At 31.9% G+C, this 18,951-nt stretch overlaps 1 protein-coding gene across 4 annotated transcripts in view; it reads left to right on the plus strand.

The window, feature by feature from the left end:
• Positions 1 to 18,951, plus strand: part of STXBP5L (syntaxin binding protein 5L) — a 514,817-nt gene that overhangs the window by 225,997 nt on the left and 269,869 nt on the right. For all 4 annotated transcript variants that reach the window (XM_019024729.3, XM_019024728.3, XM_031009718.3 and 1 more), the window contains exon 8: positions 15,776 to 15,859. In XM_019024729.3, the coding sequence (XP_018880274.1) occupies positions 15,776 to 15,859 (84 nt within the window). The remainder of the gene's footprint in view (positions 1 to 15,775; positions 15,860 to 18,951) is intronic.

Consider the following 18,951-nt stretch of genomic DNA (forward strand, 5'->3'; position numbering starts at 1 on the left):
GAAAGCAGAGCTACCATTTGATCCAGCAGTGTCATTGCTGGGTATATAGCCAAAGAAATTATAAATTGTTCTCCCATAAAGACACATGCGTGTGTATGTTCATTGTGGTACTATTCACAATAGCAGAGACATGGAATCAACCTAAGTGCCCATCAATGGTGGACTGGATGAAGAAAATGTGCTACATATACACCATGGAATACTACATAGCTATTTTAAAAAATGAGGTCATGGCCTTTGCAGCACATGGGGGAGCTGGAAGCCATTATCCTAACCAAATTAACACAGGAACAGAAAACCAAATACTCCATGTGCTCCTTATAAATGGGAGCTAAACATTGTGTACACACAGACACAAAGAAGGGAACAGTAGACACTGGTGCCTATTTTAGGGTGGAGGGTGGGAGGACGGTGAGGATTGAAAAACTACCTATCAAGTATTATGCTAATTAGCTGGGTGACAAAACTATTTGTACACCAAACCCTGATAACATGCAATTTCCCCATGTACCAAACCTGCACACGTACCCCTTAAACCTAAAATAAAAGTTGAAAAGAATAAAAAAGTGTTGGTTTTTTAAAAATATACACAAAATTGGCAAACTTTTAGCTACACTAAGAAAAAAGAATGAAGACCAAATAAATAAAATCAGAGATGAAAAAAAGTTACATCTGATACCACAGAAATTCAAAGGATTGGCAGACTCTTATGAACAATTTTATGCCAACAGATTGGAAAGCCTAGAAGAAATAGATAAATACCTGGATACCAAAACCAGGTAAGGACATAATAAAAAAGAAAACTACAGGCAAATATTCCTGATGAACATAGATGCAAAACGTTTAACAAAATACTCAACCAAATTCAACAGCACATTAAAAAGATCATTCATTATGACCAAGTGAGATTTATTGCAGGAATACAAAGATGGTTCAACATATTCAAATCAACAAACATAATACATCATATTAACAGAATGAAGGACAAAAACCATATGGTCATTTTAATACATGGAGAAAAGGCATATGACAAAAGTCAACATTCCTTTATGATTTAAATTTTCAGTAAATTAGATAGAAGGATTGTACCTCAACCCAATAAGGGCCACAATTGACAAGACCCACAGCTAACCTCATACTGAATGGGAAAAAGTTAAAAACTTTTTTTTTCTGACATCCGGAACAAGGTAAGGATGTCCACTCTTGGCAGTCCTATACAACATAATACTGGAAGTCCTGACCAGAGCAACTAGGCAAGTGAAAGAAATATAAGGCATCCAAATTTGATAGGAGGAAATTAAATTGTCCCTTTTTGCTGATGACATGATTTTATACATAGAAGTCCCTAAATACTCCACTAAAAGGCTTTTAGAATTTATAAGTGAGTTAAGTTGCAGGTTATAAAATCAACATGCAAAAGTCAGTAGTATATGTATATGCTAATAGTAAATTATTTGTGAAAGAAATAAACAATTCTATTTACCATATCCATTAAAAAAACTGGAAATAAATTTAAGGAGGTGAAAGGGGGTCTCTACATTGGAAATTATAAAACATTGATAAGAGAATTGAAGAAGACACATAAATGGAAAGCTATCCCATATTCAAGGATTAGGAGAATTAATATAGTTAAAATATTTTTACCACTCAGTGTGATCTAGAGATTCAATACAATTTCTATCAAAATACCAATACCATTCTTCACAGAAATAGAAAAAACATCACAAAGTTTGTATGGAACCATAAGAGACTCTAAATAACCAAAGCAGTCTTGACCAAAAAGAACAAAGCCGAAGGCATCACATTACCTGACTTCAAAGTATATCACAATGCTATAGTAACCAAAACAGCATGGTGCTGGCATAAAAACAGATACATAGGCTGATGGAACATATTAGAGAGCCCAACATAAAAATCCACACATTTACAGCCAATTGATTTTTGACAAATGTGCCAAAAGCATGCAATAAAGAAAAGAAAGTCTCCTTAATAAATAATATTGGGAAAACTGTATATGCACATGTGGAAGAATGACATGAGACACTCTTTTCTCACTATATTAAAAAATTAAAATAGATTAAATAATTAAGTGTAAATCCTCAAACTATGAACCTACTGGAAGAAAACATAGGGGAAATGCTTCATGACATGGGTATGAGCAAGGAGTTTTTTGAATAAGAACTCAAGAGCACAGGCAACAAAAGTTAAAATAGACAAATGAGATTATATCACACACAAAAATGTTTGCATAGCAAAGGAAACAACAGAGTGAAAAGACAATCTACAAGTGAAATGTTAGTTATAGAAAAATAAATATGTTCTTACTCATATTGGAGGGCTAAACATAAATTCTGCTCACAGAATTAAAGTAGCATTGTGGTTATTAGAAACTAGGAAGAGTAGAAGGCAAGGAGAAGAAAGGGAGAAGTTGGTTAATGGATACAAAATTACATCTATATGGAAAGAATGAGTTTTAGCATTCTGTAGCACTATAGGTTGAATATGATTAACAATTATTTAGTGTATATTTATAATAGCTGAAGGAGAAGATTTTGAATGTTCATAACACAAATGATGAATATTTAAGGTGATGGATATGCTAATTATCGTGATTTGGTCATTACACATTGTTCAAATGTAAAAAAGCACTCTCTCTTATAAACATGTATAATTACTATATGTCAACTAAAAAGAAAAAGAATGACACATGTCAAATTTTAAAAAACCCTATGAGAGGAGTACCATTACACATGAAACAATTAAGGCGGAATATGAATTAACTTACCCAAGATCGTGTTGCTTGTAAGTATCAGAATTAGTGTTCAAACCTAGGCAATGTGACTCAGAGTCAATGCTCTTAACAATCACACTATAAGAACAGATATAATAAGTATCTACTTACCTGGAGGATATAAATTCTATTTTTATTCCGAGTTCTGAATCAAAATGGTAATTCAAAGGCAATGAGAACATTAACCTCATCACCATCATTTAGGCTCAAAAGAAAATGGTACATATTCTATTGCAACCAGTCAGGATTAATTCTCAAATGTATGAAACTTGAAGAGAGAGGACAATGCAAAGGAAATCGTACTTAGTAGCAGAATAGTTATTACTATAAGCAGACTTCAAAGTATGTTGGACAAACCATCACTTATGCTGAAAGTGACAATAAAAGACTTGGGAAAAAAAGACCACCTACAGAATGAGAGAAAATATTTGTCAACTATTCATTCAAGAGTATAAGGGACTCAGACAACTCACCATAAAAAACCAAACAATCAAGTTGAAAAATGGACAAAATAGACATGTATATGCACATGTGGAAGAATGACATGAAACACTCATTTCTCACTATATTAAAAAATTAAAATAGATTAAATAATTAAGTGTAATTCCTCAACCTATGAATGACAAGAGACATTTTTCAAAAGAAGACATATTATAAATGGCCATCGAGTATATAGTGAAATGCTCAACATCGCTCATCATCAGGGAAATGCAAATCAAAACCACAGTGAGCTATCACCTCACCTCATTTAGAATTGCCATTATCAAAAAGACAAAAGATAATAAGTACTGGTGAACATATGGAGAGAAGGTAATGTAAATTGGTATAACCATTGTAGAAAATAGTATGGAGATTCCTCAAATTAAAAATAGAAATACCATATGTGATCCAGCAATACCACTACTGGGTATATAACTAAATGAATTGCAGTCAGTATATCCAAGAGATATCTGCATTCCCATGTTCATCACAACATTATTCACAATGGCCAAGATATGGAATCAATGTAATTATCCATCATTGGATAAATAGATAAAGAAAATATGGTATATATTCACAATGGAATACTATTCAGCCATATAAAATGATGAAATCTTCTCATTCGGGACAACATGGATGAACCTGGAGGACCCTACGTTAAGGGAAATAAGTCAGAAACAGAAAGACAAATTCCATATCATCTCACTCATATGTGGAATTTTAAAAAATTGATTACATTGAAGTAGAGAGAGGAAAGTTACTTACCGGCAGCTGAGGTGGTTAATGAGGAGGAATGGATGAGGACATGTTGGTCAAAGAATAACATAATTACAGTTATGTAGCAGGAATAAATTGTAAGATATCTAATGTATTACAAGGTGATTATAGGTAATGATATATTGCACTGTTGAAAAATATAGAGCGTAGATGTTATGTGATCTTATCACAAAATGATAACTATGTGAGGGAATGCTTTTGTTATCTATAATAAGTTTAACCATTCCACAATGTATATATATTTCAAAATACTGTGTTATATGTGATAAAAACATACAATGTTATCTGTCAATATAAAAGAAATAAACTTTTTAAAGACTGAAAAAATACCGAAATTGAAAGAAAAGTATGTTAAACAGCAATGCAATAGCAGAAGGAAGTGTGAAACTTAGGCCAGACGTGGTGGCTCACACCTGTAATCCCAGCACTTGTGAGGCCAAGCCAGGCAGATCACCTGAGATTGGGAGTTTGAGACTAGCCTGACCAACACAGAGAAACCCTGTGTCTACAAAAAAAACAAAATTAGCTGGGGGTGGTGGCACATGCCTGTAATCCCAGCTATTCGGGAGGCTGAGGCAGGAGAATCGCTTGAACCCGGGAGGCAGAAGTTGCGGTGAGCTGAGATTGTGCCATTGCACTCCAGCTTGGTCAACAAGAGTGAAACTCTGTCTCAAAAAAAAAAAAATGTGTAAAACTTATTGATAAGTGTAAATATACAAACAAATTCAGAATACTGTAGCGTGAGATGATGATGAGTACATCACTTAATTCTATTAGGACAGTGCAAAAGTAATTGCAGTAAAGTAATTCAAAGGATACAATTAGTAAAAATAACTCTAACTGAAAATTATGTTAGAAGATACACCATATAAGTAGATGAAAATTGTGACAACAGTACTATAAAGTATGTGTCAGGGGAAGAGAAGTTTAAGTGTAGAGTTTTGGTATACTATTGAACTTAAGGTGTTATTGCTTAAAATAGAGCATTAGATTTTATGTAAGTCCTAAGGTAACCACACACACAAAGAATGCCTAAGAAGTTACACAAAATAAAAAGAAATCAAAGCATATCAATAAAAAACATAAAGGAAGACAGCAAGAGAGGAAAGGACAGACAAAAGGGTTATAAGACAAACAGTAAACAACTAACAAAATGGCAAATCATTCCCTGTCAATAATTATTTTAAATGTTAATGAATTGATCTCCCCAATCGAAAGATACAAAGTATCTGACTTGATTTAGAAAAATAAAAAATAAAAAACAAGACCCAACCATATGCTGTCTACAGTAAACTCCCTTTCCATTTAAGGGTATATAAAGACTGAAAAAGATGTTTCATGCAAATGATAATTTATGCAAATAGTAAACAAAAGTGAGGAGGGATGGCTATTATTATTGCAGACACCATAGACTTTAAGTCAAAAATTATCATGAGACTAAGAAGGACAATAAAAAGGTCTATCCACCAAGAAGAAAATAATGATTATAAATATATACACATCTGATATCAGAGCACCTAAATATATAAGGCAAATATTGTCAGAACTGAAGGGAGAAATAGATAGCAATGCAATCATAGTAAGAGACTTCAGTACTCTGCTTTCAATAATAGACAGATTATCCAGATATATTAAAAGGAATCAGAGGGCTTCAATAACACTATAGACCAAATGGACTTAACATATATACAGAACTTTCCACCCAACAGCAGCAAGATATACATTTTTCTCAAGCACACATGGAATATTCTCCAAAATAGATAACACGTTAGGCCATGAAACAAACCTTAATACATTTAAGAAGATTGAAATGATACCAAGTATCCTTTCTGACCACAATATAATAAAACTAGAAATCAATAGTGGAAGAAAACTCCAAAATGTATAAATATATAGAAATTAAACAATACATCCCTAAACAACCATTGCCTCAATAAGAAATCAAAAAAGAAATTAGAAAATATCTTGAGACAAAAATGAAAACACACTCTACCAAAAATTATGGGATGCAGCAAAAGCAATACTAAGAGGGAAGTTCTAGCAATAAATGCTTACATTAAAAAATAAGAAAGACCTGCAAACTTACAACTTTACCTCAAGGAACTAGAGAAGAGCAAACTAAGCACAAATGTAGTGGAAGGAAGGAAATAAACATTAGAGCAGAAATAAATGAAATGGATAAAAAAGAAAATCAACAAAACTGAGAGTTATTATTTGAAAAGATCAACAAAATTGACAAACTCAGCTACACTAAGTAAAAAAGATTTAAAATTCAAATAAATAAAATCAGAAATGAAAGGAGTGATTTACAACTGATGCCACAGAAATAAGGATCATAAGAGACTAATAAGAACAGTTATATACCAACAAACTGTATAATCTAGAAGGATTGAGTAAATTCTTAGAAACATAAAACCTGCCAAGACAAACCATGAAGAAACAGAATGTCTAAGAACTAGTATAGAGATTGAATTAGTAATGAAAACCCTTTTAACGAGGAAAAGCTCAGGATGGCTTCACTAGTGAATTCTACCAAAAATTTGAAGAATTAACATCAGTCCTTAAATTAAAAAAAAAAAAAACTTGAAGAGGGGGAAACATTGTCATCAGCATTACCCTGACACCAAAACTAGACAAATATATCACAAGAAAATAAAACTGTAGGTGAATATTCATGATGAAATAGATGCAAAAATCCTCAACAAAATACTGGCAAACTGAATCCAAGAGCACATTAAAATAATCATGCATCATGATCAAGTGGGATCTATCTCTGAAGTGCAAGGATGATTCAACACATAATAATAACACTTTCTGATTTTAAGCTAAATTACAAGGCTACAATAATTAATGTAGTATGACAATTGCATAAAAACAGACATATAGACCAATGGAACAGAATAGAGAGCCCAGAAATAATCCATACATATGTGGTCAACTGATCTTTGACAAGGGTGCCAAGAATACACAGTGTAGAAAGGATAATATTTTAAACAAGTGGTATTGAGAAAACTGGATATCCACATGTATAAGAATGTAATTAGACCTTTTTCATACATCTTACTAAAAACATCAATTCAAAATGGATTAAAGACTTAAACATAAGACCTTAAACTCTGAAATAAACATAGGACCTTAAACTCTGAAATATGTAGAAAAAACGTAGAAGAAAAGCTTCATGACGCTGGTTTTGACAATGTCATGGCTCTATAAACTTGACACTGAAAGTAACTACAGTGAAAACAAAAATAAACATGTAGGACAAGGTCAAACTAAAAAGCTTCTGCATAGCAAAAGAAACAATCAGCAGCGTGAAAACACAATGTAGAGAATAGGAGAAAATTTTTGCAAGCCATGTATCTGTAAAGCGTTAATCTGCAAAATACATAAGAAACTCATACAACTCAATAGTAAAAAAAAAAAAAAAAAAAAAATCTAGTAACCCGATTTTAAAATGGGCTTAAGTCTTAAACAGACATTTCTCCAGTGTCTATACTATAAAGCATGTGTCAGGGGAGGAGAAGTTTTAAGTGTAGAGTTTTGGTATACTATTGAACTTAAGGTGTTATCAGCTTAAAAGAGAGCATTAGATTTTATGTAAGTCCTAAGGTAACCACACACACAAAGAATGCCTAAGATCGGGTATATGGAAAAGTGCTTAATGTTACTAATCATTAGAGAAATGCAAATCAAAACCAAGAATAGATACTAGGATCATTATTATGTATACGTATTTTAAACCAAAAGACACCTTTTGACAAGGATGTGAAGATATTGGAACACTTGTATGGTGGGACTGCAAAATGGTTCAACCACCATGGAAAGCAGTGTGGAGGTTCCTCAAAAAATTAAAAATAGAACTACCTATATAATACAGCAGTCCCATTTCTGGATATTTATACAAAAGAATTGAAATCAAGATCTCAAAGAGAAATAAATCATAATACTTTTGGCAATAGCCAATATGTGGAAATGGCCTAAATGGCCATTGGCAGATGAATAAACAACATGTGGTTACCCAGCACTTATTAGGGCGGAAGAGTATCCCTTCGTGTACCTATAATACACGTGGTATTTCTACAATGGAATACTTTTCAGCCTTAATAAATAAGGAAATTTTACAGTATGTGACAACATGGATAAACCTGGAGGATATTATGTGAAGTGAAATGACCAGTCATAGAAAGACAGATTCTTCACTATTCAACTTATATCAGGTATCTAAAATAGTCATATATATAGAATCAAAGATTGTAATGGTGGCTGATGGGCTGGGGGAGGTTGAAATGCAGAGATACTAATCAATGAACTTAAAGTTTCAGTCAGGCAAGCTTGATTGATGTATAAACTTTAGAAATCTGCTGTGCAACATTGTATCTAGAGTCAACAGTAATGTACTATATATTTATAAATTTGTTAATAAGGTAGATCTCATGTTCAGTGTTCTTACTACAATAAAATAAAATATTAATGGAAAAATCTTAAATAAAATATTAGGAGACAGAATCCCACCAGCACATTAAAAAATAATTCATTATGACTAGTGGTGTTTTACTCCAGGGATGCAAGGATAGATACTATTACAAAATCCATCAATATAATTTATATCGCTAATAGGTCTAAGAACAAATGATTATCTTTACTGATGCTGAAAAAGTCTTTGAATAAAATTTTGCACCCATTGTATTTCCAGTTTTGATAATCAGATCAGTCCTTCCACTGGGAGAGTTCTATACTCTACAAAAATATAATTTAAAACATGTCATCAAATTATTTTCAGCAAACAAAATTTGCAACAATTCATCAACATCAAATCTTACTAAGGAAAAACCTAAAAGACTTGTTTAAGAAAATGAAAATCATCTGTTATATAAGAACAGAGATGAAGAAAAGAATAAAGAACCACAAACATGTTAAACTAAGGAAATATTTTATAAAAATAATAATGACTTCTTGCAGTGTAATATATTGAGAATTATGATACAAGTTGGGATGACGTTCACTAAATTTAATTGCCAATGTCTTTATGATGGTTAATTTTACACATCAAACTGACTGGATTAAGGAATACTCAGAGAGTTGGTAAAACATTATTTTTAGTATGTCTGTAAAAGTGTTTCCAGAATAAATGACCATTTGAATTAGTAGACTGAGTGAAGAATATCTGCCCTCACCAATGTGAGTAGACATTATCCAGTTTATTGAGCTTAGGATAGAACAAAAAAGACGAAAGGTGAATTTGCTCTCTCTACTGGAACTGGGACATCTATCCTTTCCTGCTTTTGAATATCAGATCAAGGTTCTCAGGACTTCAGACTCTTCTTACACCAGGCCTCTCCCACTTCTCTGGTTCTCAGGCCTTCAAACACAGACTAAATTACAATCCCAGTTTTCCTACTTAGTCAGCTTATAGAGAGCATATTGTGGAACTTCTAATCCTGCATAATTACATGAACCAATTTGCATAATAAGTTCCTTCTTATATAGCTATACAGATATATATCCTATTGATTCTGTTTCTCTGGAGAACCCTGACTAATACAGTCCTTATAATTTCCAGAAAGTAGCACAAGTACTAATTTACATTATAATTTGACAAGTCATGAAAAATTTTTATTCTGGTGGGTAAAATATAATAAATGTATGTATAATGGATAAGTTAATAGAGTGGAAAATTAGGATAAGAAAAAACTACTAACCAACTCCCTTCCCAAAAAAAGGGAGGACACATTAACAAATGGGACAAATACAAGATAAGTAGGTAGCTTTGTTCTAAAATATGTCAGCAATTATATTAAATATAAACTGACTAAATAGGCTAATTACCAGACAATAATTTGCAAACTGCTAAAACAACAATATGCTGTTACAAGAGATACACTTTAAACTTACAGATGTAGAAAAGTTTAATGCAAAACTGCAAAAGGATATAGTATGTAAACCATAACCAAAGAAAACTTGTGTAACTATACTAATATCAGAGGATACAGACTTTAAGGCAAAAACCTTCTTAAGGATAATATTTTATAATAGAAATTGGTTAATTCAGCAGAAGATGTAAAAATCCTAAATTTGTATATGCCTAATGATGACATAGATTTATAGTATACAGGTAGTGCTTACTTTGCATGGTACCACGTTAACTAGAACATGTGCTTATCTGAATTGTGTTTTCATTTTGCATGGAATCATGATGTGTGTGTATGTATAATTTGATAGAACTAAAAATATTTTTAAAATTGGACAGAACTAAAATGAAAAATACTCAAATCTACAATTGTAGTTGGAGATTTTAACAAACCTCTTCCAGTCACTGAGAAAACAAGCAAACAAAGGAATAATTAGTGTGGATAAAGAAAATTAAAACCACATGATTAACAACTTAACCAAGTTGACACATATAATACATTATGTGTATAGTACTAGCAGACCACACATTATTTTCAAGTGCTTATAGAGTATTTGCCAAAGTTGTATATTTGCTGAACCAAAAAACATGCCAATAAATTTCAGAGGATGAAAATAATACACAATATGTTCTCTAACCACAAGAGAATTTAGCAAGATTATCAATAAGAAAAAGATAAATGAAAAATCCCCTAATTGTTTAGTCATTAAGTACTACACTTCTGAATAGCTTCTATGTCATAGAAGAAATCAGTATAAAAATTAGAATATATTTTAAACAAAATTGCAATAACAATGTGACATATCAAAAACTTGTGCAATGTAGCTAAAGCTGTGCCTCCAGGAAAATTTATAGTTTATATTGCATTTATTAAAAAGTGAAGAAAAGCTGAAAATCAGTGATCTTAGTATCCAACCCAGTAAGCTAGATAAACAGTGAATTAAACCCAAAGAAAGTAGTAGAAAGATAACAATAAAGATATAATGGTTAATTTTATGTGTCAACTTGACTGGGCCTTGAGGTGACCAAATATTGGTCAAACATCATTCTAAAGGTTTAGGTGAGGATGTTTTGGTTGAGATGAATATTTAAATCTGTAGACTGAGTGAAGCAGGTTGCCATTCCTAATGCGAGTGGGTCTCATCAATCAGCTGAAGGCCTGAATAGAACAAAAAGGCTAACCCTTTTTCAAGTAAGAGAGAATTCTTCCTGCCTGACTGCTTTTGAACTGAGACATCAGCTTTTTCCTGCCTTTGGACTCTAACTGAAACATCGGCTCTTCCTGGTTCTTGAGCCTGCTGACCTTCAGACTGGAACTATACCATTGGTTCTCCTGGTTCTCAGGTCTTCAGACTCAAGACTGGCACACCATCAGCTCTCCTGGATCTCCTGCTTGCCAGCTCACCCTGCAGATCTTGGGACTTGTCAGCCTTCATAATCACGTGAGCCAATTCCTCATAATAAATATCTTTTTCTATACATAGAAAAACATCTCTTGGTTCTAATTTTTCGGAGAACCCTAATTCAAAAGATGAGAGCGGAAATTAAAAGAATAGAAAACAAAAATTTAGTACATTAACGAAAGCAGTTATTTGAAAATACTAACAAAATTGATGCATCTCTGGCAAGTATGATCAAGAATGAAAGAGAAGGCACAAAAAATCACAACCAATTTATGCTCCCCCTAGTAGTACAGTTGGTTTAACTTTTCAGAATCAGTCAATGCAATTCACAGAAATAAGGAGAAAAATATATGGCAATAAAAATAGCTAATAAGCAGCATTTAATAAAATTTACCTTCTCTTCATTATAAAAATCTCTTGGTACACTAGGGAAAGAAAGGAATTTCATTAATATGAACTTTGTTAATTTTTCCAAAGCTATGAAAACATCCTCCTTAATGATGAATTAATATAAGTTTTCCTCCTGAAATGATAAATGAGACAAAGATGGCTATGATTTATTCCTTTAATTTAACATTGTACAGCTATTCACAATATTGGTCATTAGATGAGAAGGAATTGGAACTCATATACATTTTGTGAAAATGAAAACATGAAGTGGTTGGTATAACCACTTTGGAAAACTGCTTGGCAGTATCTATTAAAGTTAAACATACTAATATCCTATGGATCAATATACATTTAACAGAAATGCATATATGTATTTACCAAAAGATATGTACAAGGTTGTTCATGGCAGTATTATTACATCAACTGTAAAATGAATAAATTAATTTGTGGTAGTGCCATAGCCAAACAATGAAATGCTATTTTAATAATGAAATTAAATTAACTAATGCTACAAATATAATAGAAATAGAAGCAAGAAAGAGAGCAATATGTATTGTATAATTCTACCTGTCTAATTCGAAACAGGTAACAGTAGCCTATAGTGTTAGAAGTCAGGATAGTGGTTATTTTTAGAGAGGAGAGTGGGAATATTAACTAGGTAAGAGTACGAAATAGGCTTCTGAATGGCTTGTATTGTTTTTCTTGTATTACTTGTATTTCTATTGTGTTTTTTAATGTGGATTGTAGTTTCATGGGTATGTTTACTTCATCATAATTCATTAAATATACATCTATAATCTGTGTACATTATATATATTTCAACAAAAATATTTATTTTAAAATTAAACACCTATTCCTAATAAAAGAAATGTATAACATATAAATCAATTTATACTTCTTTAAATCTCTCTCTCTCTCTCTTTCTATGCCCTCTCCCTCCCTCCCCAGAATTCAGGATCTTATTTAATGGGGAAACACTAGAGGCATAGCCACCAAAGTCAGGAAGAAGGCAAGGATGCTTAGCCTCTCTACTATTTTTAATACTCTAGGATGATTTTTTGCAAAGCAGTTAGATAAATACAAGCAATTAGAGACATAAAAATTAGAAAAAATAAAGTAGTCTCTATTTTAGATTATATGATAATATATCTGGAATGGCAAAGAGAATCAACCTTAAAATGAATACAAACAAAATAATTTAGAAGGGTGTATACTAAAATCTAACTATAGAAATAATACTCTATTAGAAAAGGTAATGAAGAGAAGAACCCATATAAAATAGCAATAAGAAAGTTAAAATAACTAGGTATAAAATTAGCAAGAAAATCAATATGTGGAAAACTTTCAAACTTCCTAAAAGATATAAACATATACTCGAATAAATAAAAGGTGGTGTCCTTTGCTCTTGAATAAGGTGGCTCATTATTTTTAATTCTGCTTTCTGAGATTTACTTTTTTCTTTACTTTTCGAAGTCAAATGCTTATATCATTAAAACATTTTCAGTTTTTCTTCTCTACATACATATTTACAAAACCATAAAATTTCCTCTTAAGATTCATCTGTGTCTTGTGAGGCATTTTTGTTCAGTTCTGTTTTATATATTTCATTATGATTTCTTCTTTGCTTATTAATTACCTACAGATATATTTTTTAGTTTTCAAAATATTTTTGTCATGATTTCTAATTTTATTTTACTGTGGTTAGAATATAATATCTACAATTTTGATTTTTTGGTATTTAACAATTAATTTGTTATTCACCAAATACCTGTTTTTTTCAGACACTAGTGTAGGTTCTAATGATATCATGGTGAAGAAGTAACCCTACTTCTTTGCCTTTATGGTACTTGCTTCTATTGTGAGAGACATTTTCTGTTTAAAAAATATGTGTATATAATTTGTGGTTTGGGCATTGTTCCTGTTTTGGTGTGGTCAAATATTGCAGAGTGCTCTTATTTTTGTCTTGGTTCCTCATGGTCACGGAGTGGCCTTGTCTAACGTCTCCTGGATGTCAGGGGGATGCTTTTCTCTTTTCTAATTCTCTAACTGATTCTAATATCATGTTTTCTAAATCATAATCTTGTATACTTATCTCAACAGTTTATGGTGTTTTTGAGGTTCAGTATATTTTGTGATTTACTGGGGCTATTGCTAGCAATGTTTTATAAGCAAAGCAACTTTTATCTTTCAGATATTTAATAAAATATAATAGTGTTTTAGGATATTATTTTATTAAATCTTGGGGCTCAAATTTAGAAAGATTATATTATTCATTTTATTGCTTAAGTTATATTTTCTAAACTTTTTAGGCTAATGAATCTCCTTGCCAATATCTCCTTGCCAAGAGTCTCATACACTCAATAAAGTTGGTTTTATTGGCTGGGCGTGGTGGCTCATGCCTGTAATCCTAGCACTTTGGGAGGCCAAGAGGGGCAGATCACTTGAGGTCAGGAGTTCGAAACCAGCCTGGCCAATGTGGTGAAACCCCATCTCTACTAAAAATACAAAAATTAGCCAGGTGTGGTGGCAGATGCCTGTAATCCCAGCTATTCAGGAGGCTGAGGCACAGAATCTCTTGAACCCAGGAGGCGGAGGTTGCAGTGAGCAGAGATTGTGCCACTGCACTCCACCCTGGGTGGCAGAGTAATGTCCTCTGTCTCAAAAAAAAAAGAAATTGGTTTCATCGTTCATCATTTTCTCTTGTATGTAAAAAAAATCAATTTGAAGTTAAAACATATCTTAGTACACTTAGTACAGTCATATCAATTTTATTTTAAGAAATATTACTCAAATATGTATTTAGTTTTGACATTTTCACTTAGCAAGTCATATATGCCATTTACTTCAAGTTAACATGTAAAAAGCTCAATTTTTTGTCATTTTTAACATTTATTGTGTGTGGTTTAATAACCAAGCATTTTTGTTATAGCTTCAAAAATAAACGTATATTGCTTTAATGAACTGATATTTGAAAGCTTTTGTGTTTTTACTGCGAAAACTACTAGCTGGTTTACTTTTGTTATTTTTTGTGTCTCATTGTAAGATGTCGAGATAAGTGATAAGGTCTCAGGATGCTCTGCAGGCTTAGGTTATCACCACCACTATATTTTCTGTTCTTACCAATGGTTTTTTGAAGTTATTGATACATCTTTATCCAGTGTATAAGAATTTTCATCAGAGGAATACTACTAATGTATTTCAAGAAAATCATCTTAAGGCAAATCTGTCAGAAATATATCATTATTTTAACATTGGCTATTTTTATCCTTCCTCTTATTTTTTTTCCCTAACCAATGATAGGTTAAATTTTCTGTCATTGGTAACAAAAAAATAGGAAGGATACAAATAATAATTGAGAATCATTTAACAGCAAAAGTTATCAGTGTGGCTAGCATTGTTTAGCTTAATGACTGAGTCTTAAAGATGATCATATTATATTCATGATGTTCTAAAATTCTTCTATTTTAAAGAAATAATATTTTATTAATCATATTTATTGATTTAAAAATAAATATTAATCTTTTTAATGACGTGAATCTCTAGAATAACTTTATAATCTTCAGAGGGTTCATAAAACATCAGTTTAAAATATTGAATTCTGTCAAAGAGAAAATAGGATTTGGTAGAAGAAATTTGAAGCCAAATTTGAAGCCACATTTCTCAAGTGCATACGACTGAATGGCATATACATTAATCTTACCCCATTTCATGTTTTATTTCATCTTCGTTTTCTATCCCATTTTTCTTTTCTTCCAATTTTCATACTTATTTTATATCATGTCATATATATTTATATTCTTCCTTATTTCCTCTTTGAAATTAGGTGATTTATTGGTAAGTGTTCATATTGAAGCAGAGTTTGCCATTTTTTAAATGTAGTAAACCTATATTCAAGTTCTAGAAAAATTTATTCTAAATAAGGTTGTGTTATGTGGTATGATTTTACTTTATTAACATTAAACTTTATTTGAAGCAAGTTAAAATTAATGTTAGAATTAAGAAAATGATTGTTCTAATGTTTTCCAGCTGCTAATAGGTTATGAAAATGGTACTGTAGTATTCTGGGACTTGAAATCTAAAAGAGCAGAACTGAGAGTTTATTATGATGAGGTAAGTGATTTCTACCGACATGTTTGAAAGAGTATTGTGACGTTATGCCTGTTTACTACTTTTAAGCTTTGCACTTTACCAGTATGTTTAGCCTTGGAAAGTTGCCTGATTCTGACCCAGTGCTTCACACTGTCTTTTGGTATTTGTGTAAGTTCCATCTCTAGATTTTTCTTTTAAGAGGAAATTCTGCCTTGACTGCCTATTTCGGGGCCCTCTTGTGGCATCTTATATACTTTGCATTTATTAATAGATCCTGCCTTGTCATTCTTATATACTTGGGTGCCTGTCACCTGTACTATATCCCCAACTTTGTCTCAACTGCTTTTCTGTTCTGTAGGCTCCATGCTACGTTGTGCCTCATTATCCTTAAGGTCTCTAAAGACACTATTCACACCTTCCTTAGAAAATTCCTTTTCAGTGGCAAGAAGTTCAAGTCAGTTTGAAAGGTCTTGTCTTCTAATACTTGCCTTCTTAGAATAAAGAAAAATTTTGTAAATAGTAATACTTAATAAGTGACCAGATATTAATAAGTGACACTTATTAAATGACAAGATCTTGAAGTAAGTTTTATTGTATGTAATTGAGACTTGATTAAGTTTGTATTTAGGGGAAGCAACAAACTCCTATTCATCAAGGAATAATCTCCCAGTTGACACTTCAGTTGTTCAAATATTAATTCCGGGCCATTAATTATTTTTCCATTCAGAAGAGGCTAATAAGAAGATGGTAAAACTGGGGGCAACAGATTAAAAGGGAAATTACCTTTTGTACCTGTGGAAACAAAGGTGATCATCTGTGCTATTAATTCAATTTGAAAATGGTGGGAGTAAGAAGAGATAGGAGGAAAATATATGTCAAAAATTTATGTCCAGTAAAACCTAATCTTATATAGGAAAAGTGCCAAATAATTTAAAGCAGCACTGAAATAATTAGAAAATGAAACACACACACACATTTATTTTAGAACACTTCCTCATTTTATCATTGGAGGGATAAAAAAAAGTCTCCAGATGAACCTGTAGTCACCCTAGAATACTTTACATGTTCTCTCCCATCCCCCTCATAACAGTTAATTTTTTAAGTTTCGGTGCTTAAAGATATAAGCCTTCACCTATTTCATAAGCTGCACAATTCGTTACCAGTCATTCTCATAGTGGTAAAAAAATGTTTAGAAATAAAATAAAATGGCAGCTGGGTAATTTTTTCACAATTGGTGAAAAATAATCTGATAAGTAATATCATGCAGTTATGTTCTTTATAATCAAATTCTTCAGCATCTTGAATCATAAGAAAAGAAAGTCTTAGGGAGCTAAGCTAGGATTTTCCTTTTGTTATACAAATCATAAAGATGGGGATGGATAGTGCTCCCTCTCCTCCCTCTCTCAACACTAGCAGCTAAATAAGAATACAAACACCATGGGAATATTTAGCCAGTTGGAATTAGAATAACCAGCTCAAAAGAAAACCCAGAGGAAAATGCTGAATCATCTAGCTTTCCTATGGCCTTAAAAAGTATGGAAGAAACGTTTTGAGCCTTAAAAAGAGAGTAAAATTTCAGTGAAATTTTAAAATAAGGATTTGCAGCTGCCTAAGTTAGTACAAATATAAGTAATTTATACCTAGAAGTTATTGACATCTGATATATGTATGTAAATCTATCATCGTTATCTACTTTAATGTGTCATTATATGCTCTATTGTTTTAATAGAGATAGTTAAATACTTCATTTTACTACCAAACTTTTCAGCCTCTCCTCAGCACTTTACCTCTCATATCTAGAAAGCATGCTTAATACTTACCTGAAATGGTTTTTCTTAAGTCACCAATAAGCTCTTCATTACTACACACAGTGACCTCTTCCAAGCCTTTAAATTCCTCACTAAACCTGTGGCTTTACCTCAGTTTCTCCTCCTTAAAATAATTTGTTCACTTGTCTGTGTCTTTCCACCTCGTTTATCATGCACCTTTTTCCATAACTGATTTTTCCCTTAGCTCTCCTTTACGTTATTGATATTCTTCAGGATATTATGTCTTTACCCTCATTTCTTCTCTAATTTATACTTTCTAATGTTTATATTATCTCTTATTTCAAATATTACCTTTATGCTAAAAAAAGAACATCCATATATCTGTAGCCTTTACCTCCCTCTTGAACTCTAGATCTAAATATCTAACAATATATTAGATAAATCCAGCAAAATATCCCATTGGCACTGAATTTGTATTTAAATATCTAAACCTCCTTCTATGTTTTCTTCTGGTTTTTAAGTCTTGTTTAGTTAATTCAGTTTAGACCCCTCAAAGTAATATTTGTCTCTTCCATCATCATGTTGTATATGCAATCAGTTTCTACAGCCTTTCTGATTCTGATTTTATATTGTCTCATTTATTTCCTCTTTTCTAATTCCCACTTCCAATGTCCTAGTTTAAGTTGTTATCTTTTGCCTGGATGACTATAAGAGCATTTTAACTAATCACAACCACTTTTCCTTTGATGTCTTACCTCTTCAATATATCCTTCATTAACAAGATTATCATTTTAAAACAGATTATGGAATTCTCTACAACAGAACCTTTGAATAGCTCTCAATTGTCAACAATACACAGTCCATATTGCTTGACTTGAGATTTAAGGTCCTAGTGCTATCATTCCTCTTTAGTTAAATTTACAACATCCTTCTACACATTCCCCACATTTCAGGCATATTACTCACTATCTTCCATATATAACACTTATAGCTTATCTCTGAGCCTTTGCTCCTTCTAACTTCTCATCATGAACTGCCTTCTTTCCTCTTCTGTATATCAAAATTCTGTTAGGTCTTTAGCCCCTGTAAAACTATTTAGACAATTTAACTAGCCTCTTCATAAATAGCCATTGATGAATTCAGTTTTGTTTTGGAAATCCAAGATTATTTTTAGAAACAAATATATGAATTTTACTTTCACATTAACTGTAAAATTTTTCTTTCATTATGTCAGTAATTCTTAAGTAATCTTTCACAAAGAAATCTCTCAGAGTTTGGCCTGAGGAAAATTTTTTAATTTCTTAAGAACTGCTGTATTTCTTTTTTTCCATATTGTTATCCAGT

Source organism: Gorilla gorilla, chromosome 2 (assembly GCF_029281585.2).
Source record: "Gorilla gorilla gorilla isolate KB3781 chromosome 2, NHGRI_mGorGor1-v2.1_pri, whole genome shotgun sequence".
Lineage (NCBI taxonomy): Eukaryota > Metazoa > Chordata > Mammalia > Primates > Hominidae > Gorilla > Gorilla gorilla.